Source organism: Sminthopsis crassicaudata, chromosome 3 (genome assembly GCF_048593235.1).
Source record: "Sminthopsis crassicaudata isolate SCR6 chromosome 3, ASM4859323v1, whole genome shotgun sequence".
In the NCBI taxonomy this organism is placed as follows: Eukaryota; Metazoa; Chordata; class Mammalia; order Dasyuromorphia; family Dasyuridae; genus Sminthopsis; species Sminthopsis crassicaudata.
The window spans coordinates 489,769,012-489,795,234 of record NC_133619.1 but is presented as its reverse complement, the minus strand read 5'-3'; the positions used below and the strand labels follow the sequence as shown (position 1 = coordinate 489,795,234).

The 26,223-nt window shown below is 43.8% G+C and overlaps 1 protein-coding gene across 3 annotated transcripts in view; it reads left to right on the top strand.

The window, feature by feature from the left end:
- The window catches only part of LOC141563113 (beta-galactosidase-1-like protein 2), a 55,496-nt gene extending 31,925 nt beyond the window's left edge, over positions 1 to 23,571 (top strand). For 2 of the 3 annotated variants that reach the window (XM_074303745.1, XM_074303747.1), the window contains exons 7-19: positions 1,724 to 1,805; positions 3,704 to 3,768; positions 10,878 to 10,962; positions 13,027 to 13,164; positions 13,856 to 13,936; positions 14,245 to 14,351; positions 16,736 to 16,882; positions 17,373 to 17,444; positions 17,837 to 17,915; positions 20,993 to 21,080; positions 21,402 to 21,513; positions 22,305 to 22,421; positions 23,191 to 23,571. In XM_074303745.1, coding sequence (XP_074159846.1) covers positions 1,724 to 1,805; positions 3,704 to 3,768; positions 10,878 to 10,962; positions 13,027 to 13,164; positions 13,856 to 13,936; positions 14,245 to 14,351; positions 16,736 to 16,882; positions 17,373 to 17,444; positions 17,837 to 17,915; positions 20,993 to 21,080; positions 21,402 to 21,513; positions 22,305 to 22,421; positions 23,191 to 23,277 — 1,260 coding nt within the window. In that variant the 3' untranslated portion in view covers positions 23,278 to 23,571. Of the gene's footprint in view, positions 1 to 1,723; positions 1,806 to 3,703; positions 3,769 to 10,877; positions 10,963 to 13,026; positions 13,165 to 13,855; positions 13,937 to 14,244; positions 14,352 to 16,735; positions 16,883 to 17,372; positions 17,445 to 17,836; positions 18,136 to 20,992; positions 21,081 to 21,401; positions 21,514 to 22,304; positions 22,422 to 23,190 lie in introns of all 3 variants that reach the window. The other variant, XR_012488328.1, reaches the window with a different exon arrangement.
- Positions 23,572 to 26,223: the final 2,652 nt, after the last annotated feature.

Below are 26,223 nucleotides of genomic sequence, written 5' to 3'. Positions count from 1 at the left end.
GTGCCACACTGGACATCCTACTCCAGGACGATACTTCCAATTTTGCTCCTAAATGTCTTTCTACCGAGGCTGCTTTCAGCCAGCATAGGAGGGCCATGCATTCTTTTATCTTGCTATGTGAAGCTGACTAAAGAACCATATTCTTGAGAATTTATGAGCCAAGATTAAGTCTGATGGATAAGCTTGATGTAGCCCTGGAAAGTGGAGCTCTGATTATTTTCTCCTGTTTGTGTGGTTTGTGTTCAGCATGTGTAAGGGTCCCCTGGAAAAGTACCCTCAGACATGATAATTGGCACCTCAGCATTTCCATGGCTTGGGTCTGTAGGGAAATTGCTGTGTCCTTTTTCTCTTGCCTTTTGCTTGCTTCTTTTTTCAAAAATTGTAATTAGCCATATGGAAGATCTTTAGGGCCAGGAGGACCTGGGAAAGAAATATTTTTATTTTTTAGGTATAGGATACTTATTAAGTTTCCTATACTTTGTAAGACTCTCTGATCTGTAACAGATCTATGGTCAAAAGGTGATGGGAGATGTGGAAGTGGAAATTGCCTTTCTTAAGGGAGTAAATCTTAAGAGAAATCTTTTTATTTCTTTCATGAGGTCACTTCAGCAATCCTGTCTTCTGATTATAATAATTACTTGGGATAATGAAATAATCAAATTCTTATCCCCCTCCTCCTCTCTAGACTATTCTGAGCTCAATATGCCCTTTGTGGGTACTTCTGGTAAGAATGTACTAACAAATATGTCTTTCTCCAAGGACTGTGAGTAAGTGGGTAGATTGAACCAAAGCTCATCTCTCCTTGATGCTGGCAAAGGGAAAAGTGTCAGAATATATACATTTAGCATGTTTGCAAATATGCTGGCTTGCCCATAGTGGTAGTACATGCCTTGTTACTGGGGAGACTGAGGCTTGGTGGAGCTCTTGAGTTTGGGGGTTCTGAGTTGCATTAAGACTAAGGATGTGTCCTAATCTAAAGGGGGCCATCAGGCTGCCTAAATAGGGGTAGGACTGGTCCAGGTCAGAAATAGGGCAGGTTATCACTTTTATGCTGTCACTAGTAAAGAGTGAACACTTGAGTGATTGCTCCCAGCCTGGGAGATCAGGAAAAAAAAAGAAAAAAAGAAATACTGGTCTGCTCCCAGAAGATAATAAAAAGCTTCTTGGGGTTCAGAGGGCTCCCATGAACTGAGCAACCAAGAAGTTGGTGGTTTGGATGTAGGGTATAGGAGGTGATAATCCTGTGCTTCCTAGCTTTAGAATAAACTTGGGAACAATCCTAGCTCCCCGTTAAATCTTCAGGCCACTGAGACAAAAGGCAGGTGATCACAGGATCCCTGCCTCAATATGACTGATGACTCTAAGAATGCTGAGCTGGCCAAGGGAAGCCAGCCATCCTGACCCAGATTGGGAGTGGCTGCCCGGAAGTCCAAATCTTCACGGCAGCATCCTCAGCTGTGATTCCCACAAAAACCAATTTGGGGCCTTAATTACCCCCTTGGTGCTGCTGAGCGTGGCTGATGCCGAGGTAGCAATTTCTCCCCACTCTGTGTGGCAGGGCTGTAGACGCTGAGTTTTATCTCCTTCACCTCTCCTCTGTATCCTGCCTGTCACAATCACTATCTTTTTTGGGGCTCTTACTGCTTTTCCTAATGGAGAGAGCCCCAGAGGGAAGGAAAGAGGGAGGAAAGTGGGTGGCTCATCTTGTTGTGTTTCCCTTTAGGCCCTGTTGAGTCGAGGGATCAGTGAGCTGCTTATGACATCAGACAACAAGGATGGCCTAAGTGGAGGCTACTTGGAAGGAGGTATAAAGATATGGTGGGGGCCATGAGGCTGGACTTGGGCCCAGTAGAACTGGATCTACTAGATGAGCAGCAGAATCAGGATTGAGGCCCAGAAGCAGGGATTTTTTGGATCTACTTCTCCCTCTGTTCATTATTTTCATTTTTTTTAGGGAGCCAGGTTGCCCAGTCTAGAAATCATTCACACATCTGTTCCTTGGTCCTTGCTATGTCACTCTGTTAAGGAATATAACCGGCTCCTTCAGGTCACAGGATGCAGTTTTCTATCTTTTCTGATTCCCTCCATGCCTGGATTTCCTGATGGGCCTATAATAGAGTTGAGAACTATCAGAATTACCTAAAAGCTATTGTTCCTCTGTGTGGAAATTGTGTGAAGAAATGAACCAAGTGATGCTGGAGCATCTAGTCATCAGCATGTGGTTGCTATGTGAGAGAAAAGAAGCAAAGAGCAGACCAATGAATATCCATACCATGAGGCCCTAACAAGTATGGTTTGGGGTGGAAATAGCTAGATCCGGTTCTGGGGAACCCCTCAGCACAAGCCCTTTCCTTTGCTGCCCAGGCTCAGGGCTTTTTGGTTGGTCTCCTTAAGCTTAGACACAGCTCAGCACTCATCACCCTTCCTCCTAGCTCTGCCTCGCATCCTACTCTTTATTGCCTGGGATGCTGGAATGGAACACTGGCAGCCCTGGATTGTGGGGCCATCTTATAGGTTTGCCTTCACCCTGTAGGCAGGGACCACTGGTGAAAGTCTTTGGGGGAGGACTAGGCCACAGAGTGTTGAGAGATGGCCACTGGGAAGACAAGTCTCAGGGAAGGGTCCTCTGAACAGTCTGTCTGTAGTCACATATCCCCCATTCATTCAGGGGGTCTTTTGCTTCCTTTTTCCCTTTGATTTTTTTAGGAATTTTTGGCAATAGGAGCTATTGAGGGCTGTGGGAAGGGAAAGAGGCTGCTCTTCTGAGCTCAGGTTCTGAGGAGCACTAAAGAGAGGAGGGACTCCATTATCTTCAGGGACTGACCCCTGGACCTTTTCCCATGGTCCAAGAGAAAGAAGGCAGCCAAAGGAGAAATCTTTCTTCAGAAGGTCCGGATTTCTCAGCCTTTCCCAAGGTGGCAGCAGTTTCCTGTCTAGTCCACCAGAGGTCACCGTCTCCCTGTCATTGCTTCCATTGCCATGTGCATACTGGGAGAATGGAGCTGGTGACCAAGCCCATCTGCCTGCTTGCCTCCCCAAGGTAGTTGGGACCCAGTGTCTACAGCCTCCCATGCCCACAGGATTCAGAATAAAGATTCGGTGTGGTCTTTGGCCTCTGGCAACCTATGGCTTAACCAGAGTCTGGACAACAATAGAAAGAGAGTACAGTAAGGGAAATGACCCATCCATGGATAGGCAGTGAATGATGGGCCAGAGTTTATGCTGGTACCCTGAAGAATAGTTTGGTTCTAATGAGAATATTTATTTTTATCATCCGTTGGATATTGCTCATGGCGGGCCAAAGAGTTTCAGAAACACAACTTTTTTCCACAGAGCCTAGCCTAGGACGCCTCCAGTTAAGCAAATAGAGCAGCCAGGTCCTCTGTCTCCCGACTCGGCCATTCTAACTTCCCTTGTTCTGGTTGGTATCCCTTCTCTTGGGGGCTCTGGCAGCAACATAATCTATACAGGGAGTGAAGTAGTGCTGTCTCCCTGAATTCAGATTCTGACCCTGGGCAAGTCTCAAACTCTCTGTACCTCAGTTTCCTCATCGTAAACATGGGAGATAGCACCTGTTAGCTAAGATTATTGTGAGAATCAAGTGAGATAAATTATGTCAAGTACTTTGCAAATCTTAAAGTCCTGTATAAATTCTAGCTATAATTAATATTGTTGTTACAGCATTTCTCTTTTTCCTCTATAGTGCTGGCTACCGTCAATTTAAAGCATGTGGATTCCATGATTTTCAATTATCTCCATTCATTTCAGGTAAGGATACTGTAAGTAGATGCCCCAGGCCAGAACTTCTTTTGTCTGAGCATCTGAGTATTCTTGACAATCATAAGCATAGTCAAGTCAAGGAGCTTTGACAGGAAGATGGAAATTTCTCCTCTTCCTCACTGGTAACCTGGACTTCAAGAAATTTCTGAGGATAACCTCAGGGGCTTGAGATGCTCCTGGATTCTGTCCCTCCCTGAAATGGGCTCTCCTGAGACTTGTTCTGTCATGCCTCAGATGGCCCTCTTTTTTCTGTCCTTCCTGGGTAAAGCAGATAAAAGACCTGTCTTGCATTCTGTCTATAGGTTTTTAAGATTTTTGAAGTCTTCTAAGGGAATCTGAAGAATGAGTTTTCACACTTTCCCAGCCCCAGAGAACCTTATTACCAGCCTCCATGGAGTTTCATTGTGACTTGAAAGATAAGCATTTAAGAATTCCTTGAAGGCCCCAACTGAAGCAATTGATGCAGTGCATTTTTTACTCCCTAAGAAAATGGAGATAGAATGAAAGATATAATTTTAATCTGAAGTAGCTTGTGATCATTTGTATTAAAGTGCATTTGCATAGATAGGAGTAATTAATAGCAAGTTGTAATGAAATATACAAAGTAAACATAAATTATAGTAAGCATACTACCTTGTCCCTCACATTATTTTTATGTCAGTTGACACAGATGGCCTTTCTAATGTTTGGTAGTTTGGGGATTTGCTTTGTCTTGACAAGCCATGGAGATCATGGGAGGAAAACCATCATTTGGATCCTTTTCATTTTGAGCTTCTATTTTCTACTCTCTCATCACTTCAGATATGACCATAACTGCCCTTAGGTTTCAACAAATATGCTATTGTTCATGCATAAAATCATTGTATAAGGGCATGGATCTAGAGGTAGGAGGGTCCAATCTTATTTTGGATAAGAGATCCAGATAATGAAGGTCAGAAGGGAGACTTAAATCTAGGTCCTCTGGCTTCAGATCCAGGACTGTTTCCATCGTGTCTTACCTGCCACGGGGTTCATGGCTTTTGGTAGGAATCACAGGTGGTACAAAGGAAGAGAGTCAGAAGAGGTTATGCTTGCTGAAAATGTAATATATTTAGAGTCTGCACCGAAAGCTGTGATCCCCACTTGGCAGGAAGACTCCCATCCTTACACTCCCCCTTCAGTTCCTATCTTGTCTTTCTGGAACACTTCTTCTCTTTTGGACTTACCCTTGATGTCCTCTTTAGTCTGTTTTTATTAATAAAAAAATGTCAGGGACAGGGAATTCCCAAATCGTCATGAACCCTGGGATCTATGTCCTGCAAAGGATGTCTTTTTCTTAGCACCCCCAAAAGCCATGGTGGTGGACAGGGAATTTGGGCCTTGTCCTAGCTTGAAGAGCCTCTGTGCATCTCTGGCTTGTAAATCCTCTCCCTAGTCCTGGGAAGGGTCTTGGACATTAGGAGGACAGGTAATCTGATTTCAGGGAAGCCAGAGGGAAAAGAAAGGAGCTTCTTTGGCTATATACTCAGTATGCAACGGATGGAGAGAATTTGCTGATAAATACTCTTCAGATTGATGGGTTGTTGTCTGTGCACCTCTCCTAAGGAGCATCGGCCCACTTGAGTCAGTGAGTGTCCGAATGCTAGCTGAGCCAAGCCATTCTCAAGAGTTGCCCCACTCTGACATATAGTGAGGGCCTCCCTCCCTGCTGCATCATGCCATCATATGTGGGCTCTGGGCGTTACAAAGGCCTCTTCCCTCGAGCAACTTTTAATAACTATAATAAATGGAAACATGTGTGTCATAAATGAATCATCAGTGACCTGGGGAGCAAGGGGTAAGGAGTATTCAGAAGCTGGACCCGGAGCTTCCAGTGAGGCTGCTGAGCAAAGAAGGTCTTTCGCAGCATTGAATCTTGAAGGATACCCAGAATTTCAGGAAGCAGAAAGGGGAAAGAATTAATTGATAGCTCACAAATTGTGAATGGGAATAACATGGAAAAGGACATTGCTCCATGGAAGCACCATCAGTGCTTATTAGCAGTGCAGAATAGTGAAGGGCAGGCTAAACATAGACTGACTGAGAGGCTCCCATGGGGCCCGAGGCTATGGTCAAAGGTTTTCTGGGACCCTCTGACGGAGTCCAGGGATGGCTCGGAGCCAGGCACATATATGGCCCAAACTCAAGGGCTTTTTCTTAAAATTTGCACTGGCCTTTTTCTTCCAAAGCCTCATGGCATGGGACATTTATGAGTCATGTAATGTAGGGCTGGGTCTTAGCTATTATTTAGTTCATCAGAGGCTGAATGGGAGCCCTCAGGAGAAGGGGCTTGTGCTGGGTCACACAGTTATTAAGGCCAAAGCCAGAGTGTTCTTCAGTTTCAGTGAGTAGAATTCTTGAGTCACATCTTTTTCTCCCATGAGTTCCTTTGGATCTTCTGAGGCTATTCCCTTGTGAAGATCAACTAATAGTCTTTGAGATTTACATGGGGATTAATGAGTGTTCATTCCAGTTATATAATTTGAAAGTGTCACTAAGTGATCTATCATAAAAGTTTCAAAGTTTTCAGTAATCTCTCACTCCCCTGGGGGCAGTGATAAAACCCCTAACATCCTGAATTATCCAGGGTCCTGCTTGTCAGTCCCTTCAAAGCCATGTGTATTTGTATCAGTCTGCTATGGTGATGGCTATGAGCCTGCTTTACTTGAGAGCTAACACCTGTCAAATACAAGGAACTGTTGTTTGTGAGAACTTCATTTAAGTCTCAACTTGTCACCCTTTCTGGAGTGACCTTTTGGACATAGAACAGAAATATATTAGCCACTTAGATGTGCAGTGGCTTTCCTGGAGTCAGAAAATACTGAATTAAAATTTGATTTCAGATACCAATTTTATGACCCTGGATAAGTCACTTAATGGTGTCTACCTCAGTTTCATCATCTGTAAAATGGGAATAACACCAACTTCCTAGGGTTGTGGTATCAAGAGACCATATTTATAAAGTTCTTTGCAAACTTTAAAGGACTATTTAAACATCAGTTTTGTTATTATTGTTCCCTGTTCATGAAATTTGAGTTTCTGATCCAGTACATGTTACATTTCCAGTGGCTAATTCTGCTTACTCTCCCTTAGGACTGAGAGTACTCTCTGCTGGTGCAGTTCAGAGAGGTCACTCTACACTTGATCTGATCACAGCTTCTTCATTCCGGTTCTGGGGCAGACTGCATGTGGGCTCTAGAGTAGCAGAAGCTGTGATTCCAGTGTCTTTGAACAAAGCACACTCATCATGGGCCAGACATAGGGAGGAAATTCTCGGGCCCCAGCATTGTAAATATCGGAACTGCACAGCTTCTAGTAATTGTAACTCACTCCCAGCACAGGTGCCACTCACCTTTATGTACAACCTGACCATCTTTCTGCTCCCTGCTATTCCTAGGTCCCCCAGAGGAAATACTGGTGCCGTCTGGCTATTTGGCTGTTTCCCACACACCCCAGTGCTGGAAGTATTTCCCAGGGGAATCTCCAGCATGGCTTTGCAAGGTGCTCAACTGTACCTTCTTCCATCTCCTTCCCCAGTGACCCATTCTTGTGATGCCCAGGTTAATATGGAGGATGTGCTACTCCAAAAATCTGTTCCTTAGCAGAGATACCCAAGACTAGCATCCTAAACCCAGAAATTTTGCCTTAATCCAAAGCCACCTGAATCTGACCTTGACCTTCCTTATTCAATGAAGCAATAAATCGAACAGATAGATAGAAAATGGAATAACCTTCCCTTCCCTGTGGAAGAGTGTGGTGTTTCTAACCACATTACCATGGAGATAGTGACTGATTACACATTCATACCTGTGGGGAATGTTTGAATCCACACTGACTCACAGAGCCATGATTGTGAATATTGGGGGATAGCTCAATCTGTAAATCGGGTCTTCTTTTGAACCAGGGTGCAAAGGTACCTATATCACTTAGAGTTTGTCTGTTGGGCAAAGGACAGGAACTGAAAACCTGGGTGATTGCTTTAGCTTCTTGTCTTGAGGAAGCAGTCTTAAGACAAGGTGTAGTTGTGGTTGTTCAGTTGTTTCAGTGGTGTATGACACTTTGTGACCTCTGTTGTGGTTTTTTTTTTTTTTTTTTCCCCTGAGACTGGGGTTAAGTGACTTGCCCAGTGTCACACAGCTAGGAAGTGTTAAGTGTCTGAGACCATATTTGAACTCTGGTCCTCCTGAATTTAAGGCTGGTGCTCTATCCACTGCGCCACCTAGCTGCCCCTGTTGTGGTTTTCTTGGCAAAAATACTGGAGGGATTGGCCATTTTCTTCTCTAGCTCATTTTACAAAGGAGGAAACAGGCAGACAGGGTTAAGTGACTTGTTCAGGCTCACACATCTAGGAAGTGACTGAAGTTGAATTTGAACTCCTATTTCCAGGCCTTGTGCTCTATCCAGGCCCCCCACCCCAATCTCACCATAATAGCAGTTTTTTTTTTCCTGTGCAAAGAAATGCTACATGGAGGGCCTGCCTTGTTCCTCTGTTGGGCAGGCAGCCTTAAAAGTTCTTCAGATCACCCCACATCCCCTCTTGTGTAGCATGAAAATGGAGAAAGGGAATGGGAGCATCCCATACTATCAGTGTCCTCTGTTCCTCACGTTCTTTAGTATTCGGGAGGGCAAGGTCAGGGCCCAGAGAGTTGTCTGACATAGAAATGTTACATTTTTTCTTGCTCATGCTTTCTTTTCTCCTCTTCTAGCCACAGATAACATGTGGGCCACCTAGTGGCTCAGTGGATAGAAAGCTGGTCCTGGAGGAGGAGATCAAATCCAGCCTCAGACATTTCCTAGCTGTGTGATTCTGGAAAAATTACATAACCTCTGTTTGACTTGGTTTTCCCATCTGTAAAATGAAGATACTAGTAGCACCGACCCCCCAGGGTTGTTATAAGGATCAAATGAGATAAAAATTATAAAGCACTTAGAAGAGTAACTAACACCGGATTAATGAAATGCTATTTCAGTGTCAGCTATTATTATTATTATCTTACAGATGTCTGACATTTAATCTGATCTCTAAACCCTGACCAATAAGGGGAAAGAGAGGCTTATTAGGTGCAGGGGAATGAATGGGAATATCCAGGGAAACCTTTTTGCATGGCTAATCAGATCTGGTTGGATGAGCACAGGTATGGCAGAACATGAGACATGTTCAGAGAATGGCAAGCAGATTTGTTGAGATAGAATAATATTTTGCCTACAGGAAGAGAAGAAAAAAAGGTAAATTGGTCCCAGCATTGGGGCAGTCTTGATAGTCAGTTCTAAGCAATCTGGATGTTATCTTGAAGGCATTGGGATCTCTTAGAAGGTGTTGGGTCAAGGGAAAGAGATAATGAAAAGCAATTTAGAAAATATGCTGGTAAATGTTTAACAATTGACTCTCAAAAAAAGTATAGATAACATACTTTAGAATTTAATTTGCATTATTAACATTTTCTCCATCACTTTCTTCAGTCTAGAAATCAACCAAACAAAAATTTGTAGTGTTTGCTAATTGCTGAGGTGTAAATGCTCACATGAAAACTGAACAAGTGGCCCTTGTGAGCCAGTAGGAGCAGGCTCTAAAACACCCCTAGTTCAAGGAGAGCTAAGGACAAGAACTGGATAGTGACAGTGAATGCAGAAAGAGAGGAAGAGAGACATTGGGGAGGATGAATGGACAGGATCTTAATCTTTGATTGGATGTGATGGACGAATGACAGGAATGAGGCAAGAGATGAGATGAGATTTGACGCTCTCTTGTTTCTTGGATCCCACAGTCCCGGGCCCCAGGTGTCATCCTGTTCACTTATATGCGATGAATTCTCTACAACTGGTGTTGACCACCTCCCTAAAAGATTTTGGGCAGATCCCTACATTGAGAAATTTTAGTAAGATTAGAATAATAGATTTGTTTACTGCCCTCTCTGCAACATCAGAAAAATGAGAGAAGTTTGTGTGACTCCACAGGCAAGTGGAAGAACTTCTGATTGCTGTTTCAGGGACAGTCCAACCTCTCTGTTGGGCTGGTAATTTTTAAGCTCCTGCAAGAGCTGCTGGAGAAGGCCCACTTGAGCTGCCACATAGAAACTAGAGGTGCTTTGCTTCCCGGGGCCTAGTGCTCCAGGTGGTGCAGGCTCCTCCAAGTAGGCAGGGCAAGGTCCCAAGCAAGGCAGAGGTATCCAGTGCCAGGACTCCTGCCTTTGATTAGGGGAGCTAGCTGGGGTACAGAGTGCTGAAAGCATGGATAGAACAACAGGGAATGATTTCAGATGCCCCTTCAGACACTAGTTGTGATTGGATGAGGCTTTGCTTCTATCAGCTTCCTTTTCCTGGCAGTGAGTGGCGCAGTGGATAGAATTCTGGGCTTAGAGTCCAGAAGACCCCTTTTCCTGAGTTCAAATCCCACCTCAGACACTTATTAACTGTGTGAGCTTGGATAAATCACTTAACCCTGTTTACCTCAGTTTTCTCCTCTGTAACATGAGCCAGAGAAGGAAATGGCAAGCCCTCTAGTGTCTTTGCCAAGAAAACCCCAAATGGGTCACCAAGAGTCTCACACTACTGAAATGACAGAACAGCAATGATATAAATAGCACCTCCCTCATGTTTTTGTGAGAATTAAATGAAATAATGTTGGTCAGGCACTTTGCAAACTTGTAAAGAACTCTAGTACTACTAGTTATGATGACGTGGGTGAAGAATTAGTCCAACAAGGACTGAAGCTTTTCTTTCCATACCATATGAACACTGCAGATGTGTTAAGCCGATAATGTCTGGGGCGTCATCTTTGGCCCCTTCTCCTGCTTTGCCTCTGCAGGCTTGGCAGGTGCTACTTGGAGAGTTCAGGAGGCAGGGTTGCAGGCCCCAACTCTGACACCAAGGAGCATCCCACCATCCTCTCGATTGCTGACTCTAGCTGTTTCTGTGAGCAGCATTAACATTGGGCAGATCCCACAGTGAATTTGTGGTTGGGAAAAGAATGCCAGTTTTGGGGTGGTTTTAGGAGTCTCCGCTAGGGGACTCCTGGCCTCTGATTTTTATCTTTCTATTCTAGTGATACTGTCCTGACTTAGGGTTTGGTTTGTTCCCAGGAAAATAAGCCCACGATGGTGACAGAATATTGGACGGGATGGTTTGACACATGGGGTGGCCCCCATAACATCGTGGATGCCGATGGTGAGTAATCTGCAGCTGGGGAACCCGGAGCATAAGCAAAACAGAGGTTTCTACATCTGTCATCAGCAATGAAACCTTTTGGCTAGATAGCCATGCTCTGTGTGTGTGCAGATTTGTGGGTGTCTTATGTCTGCACTGGTTAAATAATTCACTTCTCAATTATCTATGACAATAGGGGAAAGAGAGGCAAAGGACAGCGGGTGGTAATAAAAGTAATTTCAGTTGTGAAATGAGCATTTGTTTTTAAAAAAGCAAGCTTGGGGCAACATTAGTCCTGGAGTTAGGAGAATCTGAGTTTAAAAATAGACTGAGATACTAGCTATGTGACTGGGCAAGTCACTTAACCCTGATTGCCTTTCCCCTGCCCCCATCCCACACCCCAAAAAGCAAGTATACTTTCTCAATTATGTCTTATTTACTTTCCTGATTATGTCTTTTTGAGACATAGTGATGTTTCTTAAATGTGGGTTTTAGATCTAACTTTGCAGCTGTTGCTGCTACTAACTGACCTATAAGTAATGCTTTTAGGTTTGTTAGATATTTCACATGCATTATCTCATTTGATGCCCCAGTGACTCTGGGTGATGGGGCACAAATGACTTGCTTGTGGTCACATGCTATGAGGTCTTCTGGGGAGAATCTGACTGAAGACTTGTCCCTGATAACATGATGCCTCCTCCAGCTACAGACTAGAGTTGCACTTAGAGAACTTGAACCAGCTCGTTTGCTTCTTCATGACTCAGTCTTCTCATCGTGGTAACTGAACCTGATCCTAAATTCCCTTTCAGCTTTGCAATTTTCCATAATTCAATAGATATAATTCTTCAAATTACATGAATTTGCCTACGATGTGGGAATTTTTTAACCTTACCCATTTGTTCATTCCATTAGTGTTAATTGGATGGTAAATATATGAATATATAATTATAAATCCTTGGATGTATATGTAATAAATTTATGTATAATTTAATATATTATATATTTAATATAATATAAATTATATGTAATATATAAATTCTTGGATTTAAAGAGTATACAGAAGTAAACTAAACAGCTGGGCTCTCAAAGAACTAACAGTTTAGTAGGAGAGATTATATGTGTGTGTGTATATATATAAAATATATATATATGTTTGTATGTATATATACATGTTATGCATATATTTATATGTACATACCATATATATACACACTATAATACATACCACATAAACTACTATATGTATAGTGTGTGTATATGTATGTGTCTGCATATAAAAATATATGTACATAGATATGTGTATATACCTATAAATATATGTATATACACAAACATATGTATATATATGTAATTTTATTTTTTGCTTTTGTTATTCAGTTTTTCACTCATGTCTAACTTTGTGATCTCATGGACTGATTCACTGTCCAGGGAATTTTCTTGGCAAAAATAGAGTGATTTTACCAGTTCTTCTCTAGTGAATTAAGTCAGTCAGAGATTAGAGGACTTGCCCAGAGTTACATGGCTAGTAAATATCTGAGTCTGGATTTGAACTCAGGTTTCCTAATTCCAGGCCCTGCACTCTATCCACTCAGCCACCTAGTCTTTGTGTATGTGTGTGTGTATATATATGCACACACATATATAATTATATAGTATATGTAAATACTGCATATTTTGTTATATGCTATAATATTTTGTATTTTACATAGTATATATAGTATACATTTTAAATACTGTATAGTATATAAATATATTGTATGTATATAAATAATACAAGAAATGCTGATTGTACAAAAGAGATAAAAATGAAAGACATCAAGGGCCCAAGGACATTTGCAGGTGGGGAGATCAAGGAAGGCTTTATGGAGTAGGAAGGATTTTAGTTGAGCCTGAAGGATGAGAAGGATTCCAGTAGATGGACGTGTGAGGAGAGGTTCTGATGTATTCACATACTTTCTAGCTCTGGAGCTTAGTGGATTCTGGAGAGCAGAGCTGTTAAATTGGATCTGAGATGATACCGGGACAAGCAGTGGGAGTCCTTCAGAAGCCTCAGATTCTGAACTTTTTCCCCTCCCTCCCCTCCAGATGTGCTGGTCACTGTTTCCTCCATCATCCAGATGGGCGCCTCCCTCAATCTTTACATGTTTCATGGAGGAACCAACTTTGGTTTCATGAACGGGGCTCAGCATTTTGGTGAATATATGGCTGATGTCACGAGCTATGGTAAGTGGGCCTAGCCTTTGTGACCTTGGGCCTTTTAGGAGGAGTCCCTGCAGACACCGACGACGCCATTAGCTTATTTGTAGCATTCCCTGAGACTTGGGGTGAGGATGACATACCTCACTTTCCCTTTCTTCACTTGACTGCATCAGAGTTTGGTCACAGACCATCACTGTAGTTTGCAGCAGACTGGACTTTATATGCTGAGGAACACATGCTACTTTCTGATTGACTGCCTAGATTTCTAGACACAGAAGCTGTTGAAAATATCAGTCACTTTTTATCTCCTGGCAACTTCAAGCCAGAAATACCAATAGGTGTGCCTGGATGTCTTGTAGCTGTTGTTTCTAAGTTTAAGAAGGAGCTGGAGAAGGTCAAGGAGAGAAGTAGCATTTAGATGGGAAAGGGAAGTGTTGCTAGGTCAGAGCATCCTCATTTTTCCAGTTAGGGACACGCTGTCACCCTGAGGCTGGGATATGTGTTCCTCATTGTGTACAATTCCCAGAGGCAAGAAAAGTGCTACTTTCATGTATCAGCTCGCTGCAGTGGCCAGCACAGGGCTTAATGTAGCAGGCAGCGTTTCATTACCAATTGCTGACTAACAACTCTCTGACTTTCACAAAGGAGGCGGATTGGGCTTTTCAGCCGGTTGCCTTGGGGACTTCCCCATTTATGGGTCTCTGGTTTCTTGTAGACTATGATGCCGTACTGACTGAAGCTGGGGATTATACACCTAAGTTCTTCAAGCTGCGGGAATTCTTCGGCACTATCATAGGTATCCATCACCCCACTTGAAGCTAAAGCTGGTCTACTTGCTGCTTAGTCTAGCTCAGAACATACTCCCAACGGTCTCTCAGCTTCCCAGGCAATCCCTGAATGGGGATATGACGTTACCTTAGTGTCAGGTGCCTCATCAGCTGTGCAGCTTCCCTCAGGCCCAGGGAGACTGGTGCCAGCGGGCAGAGACACAGAGAATGCCCCAGAGACTTTCCTTCCTTGGATCCCTCAGCCTTGGGGTTCAGGGGAGTGGGGGACCGTGCCCCCGGATTCTGGGATTTCCCTTATTCTTCATTGGCCTTACAGATAATCCACTGCCCCAGCTGCCTGCCTCCACCCCGAAGGCCTCCTACCACGCCGTGAAGCCCTCACACTACCTGTCCCTGTGGGATGCCTTGGAGTATGTGGGCAAGGTGGGTACTTGTAGTCGAGATTAGACATGGAGGGAGAGACCCACAGTCAAGGGGAAAGGAAAGACAGGTTTTATGAGCTCTCAGACCCATCTCAAGCTTTAGAACACAGGGAACAAAGCCCCATTTCGGGCCAGGTTCATCAGGAGAAGGGAAGACCCAATTTGAAGAACAAACACTGGCTAAGGGAGCAGGACGGGGCCCCATTCTCTTCTCTGAAGCCTGGTTGGACTTTGGTGCACTCCTCCAGCTAAGCTGCAGCTGAGGGAGAGCTGAGGTCCAGGGTTTTAGTCTGGCTTTACTGTGGGGCATTGGGTGACCTCATACCAGTCACTTAGCTTCTCCTCATGACCACTCTGACAGATGGGCTTGAAACAAACAAAGTGTTATAGCTAGGTATGAAATATACTCATGATCATTATTACACAAGCTATTGCTTTTTTTTTTTAAACCTTATTTTTTCCTCAATTACATGTAATTTTAACATTCATTTAAAAAAATTGAGTTCCAATTCTCTCTTTCTCCCTCCCTCCTCTCTCCCCTCCTTTAAGAAGACAAGCAATTTGATATCGATTATACATGTACATCTGCCATTTCTTAACAAATCTCATGTGCTCCAAAGGGACCCTGGGGGACCATTGCCATCACATAATGGAAAGTATCACACTAGAGACAGCTCCTAGCTCTGGAGACTTAGAAGCCAGTCATTTCGTTTCTTTTCCTTTGTTTTCTTATCTATAAAATTGGAATGATAATAACACATGTAACTACCTATCTCATGAGTTGTTGGGATGTAAGCCATAAAGTGCTATTTAAGTGTGAACCATTGATATTGGGCTTCAATAAGGAAGTTTCCTAGGCTTCTCAATTCAATTCAATAAGCAGCTTTTAAATCAAATTGTCTTCTCCATCCTTATTTCCCTTGAGCTTCTTGTAGCTTTTTCTTCTAGATATACTCCTCCCTTTTGACTTCCTTGGCACTGCTCTCCACCGATTCCCCTCTTTGCCTGTTTAACCCCTCATCTTTCTTCTTTATTGGATCATTGTCTATCTCATGTCCCTTAATTATGAGTTTTCAGAAGGCTTTGTTCTGGGCCTTCCCTTGTCTTTATACTCATATGTCTTGCAAATCTCCTCTACCCCCATGGGTTCAGTTATTATTAGCGGACTGCCAAGTATTTATATCTACCATCTCCCCATAACTAGGGTCTGAGTTGCCTCTTCCGGATAGTCTTTTACCTTAAGTTCTGTGGGTATTTCAAATTGAACATATACAAACTGGAACTTCTCATTTCCCCTAAATCCACCTCTTCTGTAAACTTCCCTATTTATGTTATAGGGAAGCTATCCAGCTTCATAACCTTCTAGTTAACCTGGATCCTCTCATCTCATCCCAGCATTTTTCATAGCCAATCATTTTCCAAGACCTGCCATGTCAGTTCAGCATCCCCCATATTTTCTCATCTATCCTTTTTTACACCCTCATGGCCACTAACCTAGTTCTGGCCCTCATCCCCTCCTGCCTAGATTATTCTAATAGCCTCAGAATTGTTGTCATTGCTTCCAGGCGCTTCTCTTTTAATTCCATCTTCCACACAGCCACAAAAAGAGTTTTTCTAAAGCACAGTTCTGACTATATTTACTCCTCTGATCAAAAATCTTCATTAGCTTTCTATTGACTTTCCGATAAAATACAAACTTTTTAGGCTTACATTTAAGGACTTCCACAATCTGGCTTTCTCATTATTCTCTTTCATCCCATTCTCATTCATATTCTATATACCAGCCAAACTAGCCTGTCTCTTCTTTCCCAGGCCTGGACTCCTTGAATTCTCAACTAAAATGTCACCTTTCCTGATCCCCCTTCATTCTAGTGCCTTTGCTCTATTGATTTCTAGTCTGTCCTGTGTGTAGCTTGTTTTGTCCATGGTAGTTTGCATGTTGTCTCTTAATATCTTAGGGGTATTTACACTTATTGTCTCAGTGACATTTGTGTAGCCAGATTGTGAACTCCTTGAGGGCAGGAACTCTTTGCCTTTCTTTGCATGCACAGTCCTTGCCTCATAGTAGGCTCTTGTTAAATGTTTGTTGACTGACAACTAGCTCTTTCCCTAAAATCTATCCATCCTTGTTTCTCTTTGAGTTTGTACAAGTTGTTCCTTGTTTCTGGAATACACTCCCCCCTTTGTTCCTCTCCCATTCTCTCATCTCTGCATGGTAGAATCTCTTAGCTCAGGTGCTGGAGTCTCCCTCAGATTGCTTTATATAAGTGTGCATATGTCACATCTTCCCCATGGAATCTGATTATGCTCCTGCAGCACTTAAATGTTTGTTGAATTCACAGATTTCACCTTTACTTTTCGCATATCTCCTCCTTCTTTTCACAGCCACTTGAGTATGAGAAGCCTGTCAACATGGAGAACTTGGAAGTGAACCAAGGCAATGGCCAGTCCTATGGGTACATACTCTATGAAACTTCTATCTATGAAGGAGGCACTCTTTTCTCCAAGGACCATGTTCGGGACCGGGCCCAGGTATGGGCCAGGAGACTGGCAAGGGAGATGGCTGCTGCCCACTGAGAGCCTCTCTCTACACCTGGGGTGGGTTTATAGATTGGCCTTGTTTTTCTTCAATTTCCTTTGGCCACACCAAATCATGGCTCGCTTTTTCTTTTAGCATTTATTCTTTAGCCTTCTTTGATCATTCATTCATTCATTCATTTAATTTCATTCTCCACGATCCTTTCTTGGTGGTCGAATCCAGAATTAGACCTATCAGTTTCTGACCAGAACTAAAGAATGTAGTGAGGTTTAAACACCCCCAAATTATGTTTATATAAAAAAAGAAAGAAACCAGGATACTTTCCACCTGTTATTGAGTCTGTGGTCTACTCTGACCCATCATTTATTCTCAGCTTCTAATCTGATTTACTTACTGTTCCCTTGACACTTGCTTCCCTTTCTTAGCAGTATCCTCTAGTCCCTTTTGGGGAGCTCATAGAGTGCTTTGCTCTCTATTTCACAGGTGTTTGTGAACAAGATATACGTTGGCTCCATGGACTATGAAATTGAAAGACTGCCTATCCCAGAGTATCAGGTTTATAATCAAAGGGTCCAGCTTCTGGGTTTTTTCAGTAATAATTGTCTCTTTGGACAGCAAGCTCTTTCCAAAACTTCCCTCTCCTCAAAGACAACCAGTATTGTATAGTTCTGTTTTCTGGCTTCTCAGATTGCACTGTGTCCTAGGAAATCAGTGGGAAGGGACTAATATGGAGAGAACAGTAGGCTCATGGGAGGAAAGTTTCTGGCAGCTGGGCTTGGGCTGGGTATGGTTCCTCCCACTCCACCATGAGGCAGCTGGGTTTGACTTACTACCAAACATTGCGTTGTGAGCAATTAGTGAATTCCACAGAAAAATCCTTGAGGAATTGCTCCATTGTCATGGACTCTGAAGCCATGGAATTATAATGGTTTGTACATCTTTTATAGGGTCACCGTAAGCTGAGTATCCTGGTGGAAAATCGTGGTCGAGTCAACTATGGGCAGAAGCTCAATGAACAGCGGAAAGGTGGGCTCTGGAAGAGGGCAGGACAGGGTTGGGAGGATGATGAAGTTAAGCCAGGTGGGATAAAGTGCTTCCCAGCTAATCTCTGCTTCTGCTCCAAAAGCAGAGAAGGAGAGCCGAGGGCCAGCTTGTGTGAGTTGCCTTCTGAGATTTCTGCTCTCAGATGGGAAAGACCCATGTGTCAACCAGGGGACAATATGGAAGAGAATGGAATGACACTCAGGTTGGTCTAGTCCCACTAGGCAGATCACCAGTGTGCTCGTCCTGGGCCTGTTTGTGGGCTTCAGATGTGACCAGGCACACAAAACTCCCGATGTCTCCATGAACTTGTTCAGTTTCTACGTGCAGCTTACCAGGGCCTATTCCTGGAAAGCTTTCCCAGGTTCCTTGTAGCAGGTGAGGAATAGAGAAAGGATGAGGAAGTTTCTCAAGTGTGATCAGGCAGAATTTCAAGGATGTGGAAAGGAACCACATTTCTCAGCTAATTGGAGAATTCTCTAGTCCTAGAGAAGATGCCATTCTCATTTCCTCATAAATCCAGGGCAAAAGGAGATTCTTAAGTAGAGTTGGGGAAGTCTCTTCTATCTTGGACCTTCTTTTCTAAAGAAATGTGTAACTTTTTCAGATAGATTCAATGCTAAGTTAACCTTATTTCTGTTTTTTTAAGTGATGATAGTGGGGTGTTATGAGTTTGGAACCCAGGGAAATCCCTTAGACATAGTAGTGGATCTTTTCTGCTTATAAAGGTTGTGTTCCCAGTTACAAGAATTATGGGTCTGAGGAGCCAGACAGAACAAGAGGTTCTTATATTCTCCTTCTTCCACCATCCTCTTTTCTTTCACTATTTGGGTATCTAATGCCATATGCTGCCATTTGTATTTCATACCCTTAACTAATTCTGCCTTTATTCCTCTAAGTGACACATTCTCTAAAATTCTTGCCTTCCACTATCAAAATTCAGTGACATTTGTGTAGCCAGATGGTTGAAGAAGAGAATAATATTAAACTAACTCATATGAAAGATAAATGATTATAGACCTTCTCCCCACATTTCTCACCCTCTCTCCCATTTTCCCAAAGGTATTTGCATTTTAAAGAAAAGTAGCTTGTTAACCCAGGTGATTTTCTGATACATTGGAATCTATCACTTTGGGTAGGACATACCTTTTGGACCATTGCCAGAGAAGTGAGAGTTTCAGCTGCCTTTGACCCACTGGGGTAAAGAGATCCAGGGTTTTCATGAGGGGATTCCAAGCAGTTTTCTGCATTTTAAGTGGCCGCATTATTCCTTCCCTCTTACCTCCAGTACCCCCTTCTCTGCCTCCAGCTGAATCTAATGATGCTCTCTGGATTCCCAGCTTCTGTAGGTTTCTTTATCAGGCCCACCCACCACTTGTTCTTGTTCCCTAATGACTCTAAGCTTGGTGAGGGTGGTGACGATTTCATTATGTCTTTGTGTCTTCTGTGTCTACTACAGTGCCTTGTAGGTAACAGATACTTAATAAATGCTTACTGAATTGGAGTCTCCTGGGAAGTTACTGAGGGACCCCGAACACTGGTGTCTGCTTCGTATAACAGACCCAGATTTCTCCTTCAGCACCTAATCCTAGCAGAGTTCTAGCTCCATTCCCCCCACTCTCACCTGTCTTTAGTTTCTCCCCTGAATACTGGCTCATTTCCTACTGCCAGTAAACATGCCCATGTCTAGATCAAGGAAAGTTTTTTTGGGGATGGGGACCTTCCCACATTTCTCCTCTTTGTGGCTAAATTTGAGAAGGCTCCTTTCAGTCTCTTCTTAATTCCTTGTAATGTGTCACCTCCAGGATCAAATGTGAAATCACTTGTTTACATTCAGAGCCCATCATAACCTGTCCCATTCCACTTTTACACTCTTCTCATACCTTCGCCCTTCCCTCCAGCTTCCCATACACTCACTGACCCAGTGATCCTGGTTTCCTTGCTGTTCCCCTTCTCCATCTCCATTCTCTAGCTGTCCCCCCTACTTGGAATGCTCTTCCTCCCCATTTCTTCCCCCTAGCTTCCGTAGTTTCCTTTGTGTATGAACTAAAACCCCATCTTCTACAGGAAGCCTTTCCCAACCTCTCTGAATTCTGGTCGGTCTTCTTTTGCATTTATTCTGTATGTACAATTTATTTGTACATGGCTATTTGCTTGTTATCTTCCCCCATTAGACTGTTTGCTCCTTGAGGACCGGAACTGTCTTTTACTCTCTTTCTTTGTGTCCCCAGTACTTAGTGCCTGACACATAGTGGGTGCTTAATATATGCTTTTTGAGTAGTGTCCCATGGAATATCTTATTGGAGCAGAGAGATGATTAGCTTTTTTGGAGAACTGAGGAGGGTTGATTCATTTAAGGAAAAAAAAAACTTGCAGAGCTTCTTCCCTGGGTAAAAACACTGTCTTAACATCTTTCAGCATAGCTGACACCCTTTCTGCTCTACTCACAGAACTCTGTTCACTCATTCTCAATGATGGCTCATTTAGCATGGCTGTCTGCTCATAGCTCAAGAGATTTGTGGGGTCATGCTTAGTTCAGGAAAAATTGTCCTATCAGCCCCAGGACCTGGAGAGGATGTTGGAAGGTGATCTGGTCCAAGTCTGTCTTTTTACGGATGAGGCTCAAGGGCCCCTAGGTTGTAACTGTCAAACTCCTGAGAACCAGGGTCTTTCCTGGAGTTGTCCTGAGCGCTCAGATGTCGTGTTAGTCTGGCTTTGGCCACTTAATGCCTGGATACATGATGCTGAGCTGGGGTTTGGAAAGCCTGTGAGGTTCATGAATGTAGGCAAGTGAGCAGGGCAATCCCCACCTCCCTGCCAGGGAAAAGCACAGAGGCATTCTCTGCTGTGCCTGTATTGTTCCTCTAAGAGGCACAAGTTTACAAGTTCCCTAGGAGGCTTGGTGAGAACTGGCAGAGATAAGAGCTGTTCTTTAGGACTTGTTAGAAAGGTTTGCACTCAGAAGAAAGGAGCAACAAGTGCCCCTATCTTCATGTCTTTGCCTGGGGCCACCGGAGCTGGACCAGGAAGTTCATGACCTCTTACTTCCCTGGCTTCTGCAGGATTAATTGGTGATATCTATCTGAATGAATCCCCTCTACGGAATTTCAAGATCTACAGCCTTGAGATGAAAGAAAACTTCTTCCAGAGGTACGTGCCTGCTCTTTGATCCCAAGAGCTCCTTGAAAGCCTTCAGGACTGATGTAGGCAAAGGACAAAGAGCACGAGTTAGCAGTCTCCAGGCCGGTCTGGTCATCTTACAGACTAGGGCATTTAGAATTAGAGAGAAGGCAAAGTGACTAAGGTTCCCTGGCTGGGGGGTTTCAAAAGAGGATCCAGAAGCTCCCAGGTTTTCTTTCCTGATGTCCATTTCTAGGTCCATGTTATTTAACTGAGATTCTAAAGAGGGGAAATAATTTACCACTGAGACCTGGGCTTTCCCTTCCCTTCATTTCTGGGTTCCTCTTGCAGTCTTTCCTCCATCAAATGGAATCAGATCCCAGAGGAAGCCACAGGTCCAGCCTTCTTCCGGGGGATTCTTCACATTGACTCCATAGTGCTGGATACTTTCCTGAAGCTGGAGGTGAGTGAGCTGCTCTTCCTGATGAGGCTGTCCTTCCCCATGGGGTCCTTTAATCCCTGGTGTCTTTGCTCTTAGGGCCATTATTTTGTGTACAGCTCAGGGAGACATCCACCAAGCTAAGGCCCTGACCCTGAGAGGCCCAGCCTTTTGGAGATACTAACCAAGTGCTGGCATCTGAAACTGGGCTCAATCCATGGGTCTCTGGATTTTCTAAAAATATATTTTTATAAAATACATAGGTCTCTGCATTAAAAATATAATTTTAAGTGATTTCAGTAATTATTATTACTGATTGGTTTCTTTTGTAATCTTATGTGTTCTATTTTTATGCATTTCAAAACACAGTTCTGAGAAGGGTTTCATCAGTTTCACCAGATTGCCAAAGAAGTCTATGACATAAGAAATGTTCAACTGTTGCTCTTGTCATGGCTGAGAGGGCTAACTCAGAGGGGAAAGCCAGATTCAGGAGTCATGGCTGCCAGAGCATCTGTTGTCAGAGCCAAGGCTATCTTTGGTCACAGGAGATTGGGATATACCACCTGGCGCTAACATCAGTACCCTGTGCTCTGTTCCTGGTGGTACACTGACTAGTACCACCTAGTTGTCCCAATTCATACCTTTCTCTACTGTTCTTAGTCCATAGGACAGTTCCCAAGAAATATTCCATCAGGAACTTGGGGCCTAGAGGGCATAAGGGCATTTAGGCCCTTACAACTGTCTCCTTCTCTGCTCTTTTGGTTCTTTCTCTTATATAATCTTCATCTGATGACCTTTTGACCTGCATCCTTCAGGGCTGGTTCAAGGGAGTGGTGTTCATCAATGGTCAGAACCTTGGGCGCTTTTGGAACATTGGTCCCCAGGAAACACTTTACCTCCCAGGCCCTTGGCTACACCTTGGAAACAATGAGGTGAGATTCTCAGCAAGCTTCTCATCCCTTTATCTCTACCTTTATCTGCCTTAGCTTTCCTCCAGAAATAAAACATAAACCTAGAGTAGTGATCAGAAAATGAGAAGGGCAGTTCTGCTATAGAGACTTAACTCTAATGTGGGAAATAGGACGCTTAGGTGGGGAGGGCAATCTCCAGCAGAGGGATGGAAGCAGATTTTCTTGTAAGAAATGCAACTATTGCTTTAGGGTTTAAAAGGATAAAATGAGTTTTTTCTGAACCTCTGCAAATATCGTGTAAGCATTTGTCCTTATAATTATGATCTCTTCCCACACTTCTCATCTTCCTCATTGACTCAGCTTTACAAAAAATGAACATTTTGAGTAATGTAGACCTTTCCACCCCAAAAGATATCGGGGCTGTCTGGGTCTGAGACCAGAGTGGATTGCTCTCCATCTTCTCCCCCCCCCCCCCCTCCCGGCCTCCTGCTCCAGCCTGGAACTATTTGGTCCTCTTGTTCTTAACTTGCTTTTTCACTGTCCCCAACCACTCTACCCCCCCAGTCTCCACCCTAGATGGATCATCAGGTTTATCTCGGAACCCCCTCCAGTTTGGTTAGCTTGGGAAGGGGAAGGTCGGGGAACGCTAAGGGAGGAGGGAAGGGAGCAAACATATAGTAAGTGTCTGCTCTGTGCCAGGCATTGTACGAATGACTTTACAAATATCTCCAGTGAGACAGAGGCTGGCTCCAGCTCCTGTCAGGCCTCAGCCCCTCTCTGTCTTTGCCAGATCATCGTGTTTGAGGAACAGAAGTCAGGGATGATCATCCAGAGCATGGACACACCCTACCTAGGCAGGACCCACTACATCGAGTGAGCAGCCGGCACCATTTTACTCAGGAAATTCCTGGCTGGGACTGGGAAGAAGGAAGTAGAGACCCTCTTCTCTCCAGAGCCTCTGAATGCCTTTTTGTTCAGCCCTCCACAATGAGAGGATCTTCTTCAGTATCAGCTGGGGAGAACCTGCTTTTATCCATCACCTCTGGGCTGAAGGGAATGGAAAGGGAAGCTGCCATTATAGACACGAACCCTTTCTAGAGCCAATTTTGGGTGTGGGTCTCCTATTTGCCCTGCCAGATTATAGATAAAGGAGAGAAAATCTTCCACCAGAGTGGTATTGTTGAATCTGATCTTCCTGTGTGAGCTGCTGTGGGTCTCTATTCTAGAGGGGAGACCAGTAGGTAAGAAGATATTTAGCTTCAAAGCTTCCAATCTTTGATCGATCAGTTGGGATGTAAATATCACTCTTTGTTTTAGCTCTAGTAGTGATTTAATCTGGATGCTGCTAAAGGCAGAGCTTGCTGCTGTCTAGCAAGGGGCATTCTTTCTGGGTCTTTCTCACCTGCTGAAGAAGACAGATTGATACCAGTCACTGACAATTGGGGGTTTGGGGAAAGATGTGGAGCCTGAGGGATACTTTGACCTTCCTTCTCCCTCCCTCCCCCCTTAAATGCTCTGTTTGCAGGATATAAGACATTCTCCATCCTTCCCCCCCTCCTCTCCCGCCACAAACCTCCAGAACAGAAATGTGATGTAACTTGAGTAGAAGCCAAAGGATAGGGGGTGGTCAGGGCAGGAGAGCTCAACCAATTTATGTAACCCCCATTTTTAAAAATGGATATACCCATTTCCAGTTTTATTTAAACAGTAAAGGAAGCACTTAGGGAAAGGGAAGGGAGATGCCCTTAGGTACCACTCTATACCCCCAAGAAGAGATCTTCACCTTGAATCACTTAAGCACTCAGGGAATGTGGGACTAGCCCAGAGGGGTCTCTGCCAGATCCCTATTATCTCCCCTCCCACAAATGCTGATTCTCCTCTCCTGTCTCCTCTAACCAAATCCAAACAGCAGGAGAGGCGGAGGGGGAAGAGAGCGGCTCCAGCCTTCTCCTTCCTTTGAGAATTGTTTCCTTTGTCCACTGTTAAGGTGTTCTGGAAAGAATGCCCAGTGAGTTGGTTCAGTTGTGTCTGAATTGCAATAAAGTCCTTGCTTTGAGTTTTGCCTGAACTCCATTAGTAAGAGCTTTTGTGCCAGGAGGTAAAATAGGGTGAAGATAGGCCACCGTCTGCCTTCTGGACAACTCTGGGGCATAGGAGGGGGATTAGTCCACTCTTAAATTATCCTGGGCCCTCAATTTTCTTAATCTGGCTCCTTTATAGTCCTTACTTTTCTGGGTTTACACCGCTCAATGGCAGTTTTCTCCAGGATGAGGTGGAATGGGGCACCAAGGAAAGGAGGAAATTCCATCAGCAATCTTCCTCCCAGGCAATGGAGGCAAATGAAGTGTGCCCTTACCCTGCTGTGTATCAGCCCTAGTGGCTAAGGGCTCTGATTTGAACAAAATCCCTCCAAGCAGCAAGAGACTGGGGAGAACCTGATTGGGAGGCCCTGAGAAAAACCGTGGAGGTGGTTTTGATAAGGTTGTGCTTGAAAAATAAGACCTATAGGCTGAAGGTTAGGGGTGTGCTGAACAGCCGGGGAGGTAGCTAAATTTTCAGCCTGAGGATTTATATCTCAGGAATGGAAACCCTCAAACTGAAACATTCATTTTTTTTGGTTATTAGACAAGTGACTTCAAACTCAGATAGAAACAGGGGACCATTAATCCTGACATAAGGTTCCCCACAGGCCACATATTGACCTAGTTTTTAAGATGTAATTTTTACCTATGTTTTATTTTATCTTATTTGTTTTGTTAAATATCTCCCAATTACATTTTAATCTTATTTTGTCAGCCCAGGAATGCTTGACACCTCTGGTTAAGACTTAAAGAAAGTTGTTAATAATGCAGCTAAAACTTATAAGTGTGTCATGTGTACATTTTTTTCTTCTGAAGAAGATGGTTAAAACACCAGCACACCCCCGCCTAAGGATGAGAATTGGGGCTTTGGGGGGGACTGTTCCCATCATGGGACTTGAATCATATCTCTCCTGTCCGATGGTAGATCGGGGTGAAGGTCAGCATCTCTCAAATATACACCTTACAGTTATCTAGCTCTGGGCTGCCTTCCCTGTAGTTACCCGGGGGCAGATGAGACTTGGGTATCAGCTAAAGGTAAGTGTGATTATGAAAACGTCTGCTGCAGAAACAGCCTGGCCCAGCCCACTGCCTGTGGGCACTCAAAGGGACTGACTTGCCATTCATTGTTGAACCCCAGCTAAGGATTGGCATTTCTATTCCACATATTCCTTAGAACGCTGGCTGTGCTTGGAAGAGCTGCTGGAGGAGTTGGGGAAGGAAATGAGTATTTGCTGTTCAGTCAGGTACAACCCTTTGTGACCGCATTTGGAGTTTTTTTGGGCAAAGACACTGAAATGATTTTTTTTTTTATTTCCTTTTCCAGTTCATTTTACAGATGAAGAAACTGAGGTGAACAGGGTTAAGTGATTGTCCAGAGTCATACACGTGTGAGTGTCTGAGGCCAGATCTGAACTCAGGAAGAGGAGTCTTCCTGACTCTAGGCCTGGCATTCTCACCTACTAAACCACCTATGGTTTGGGGACACAGTATGGGGACACAGGCCCCAACCCTGAGTCACCGTGCTTCTCCACCAAAAGAATATTGAGCACGGTTCCCAGCCTTGCTTGGAGCTGAGTGTTCTTGGTAGAGAGAGAACAAAACAGGTAGTGAGCTGAAAGATCTGGGGGGAAAGATCCCCTATAGATCAAATCCTGTTGAAATTATGCCAGAAAAAACGATTTCAAGAAATCCTGTGGGGGATCCTTTTTGCAAAGAAGAAAATGACCCCTGTGGATTTCCCT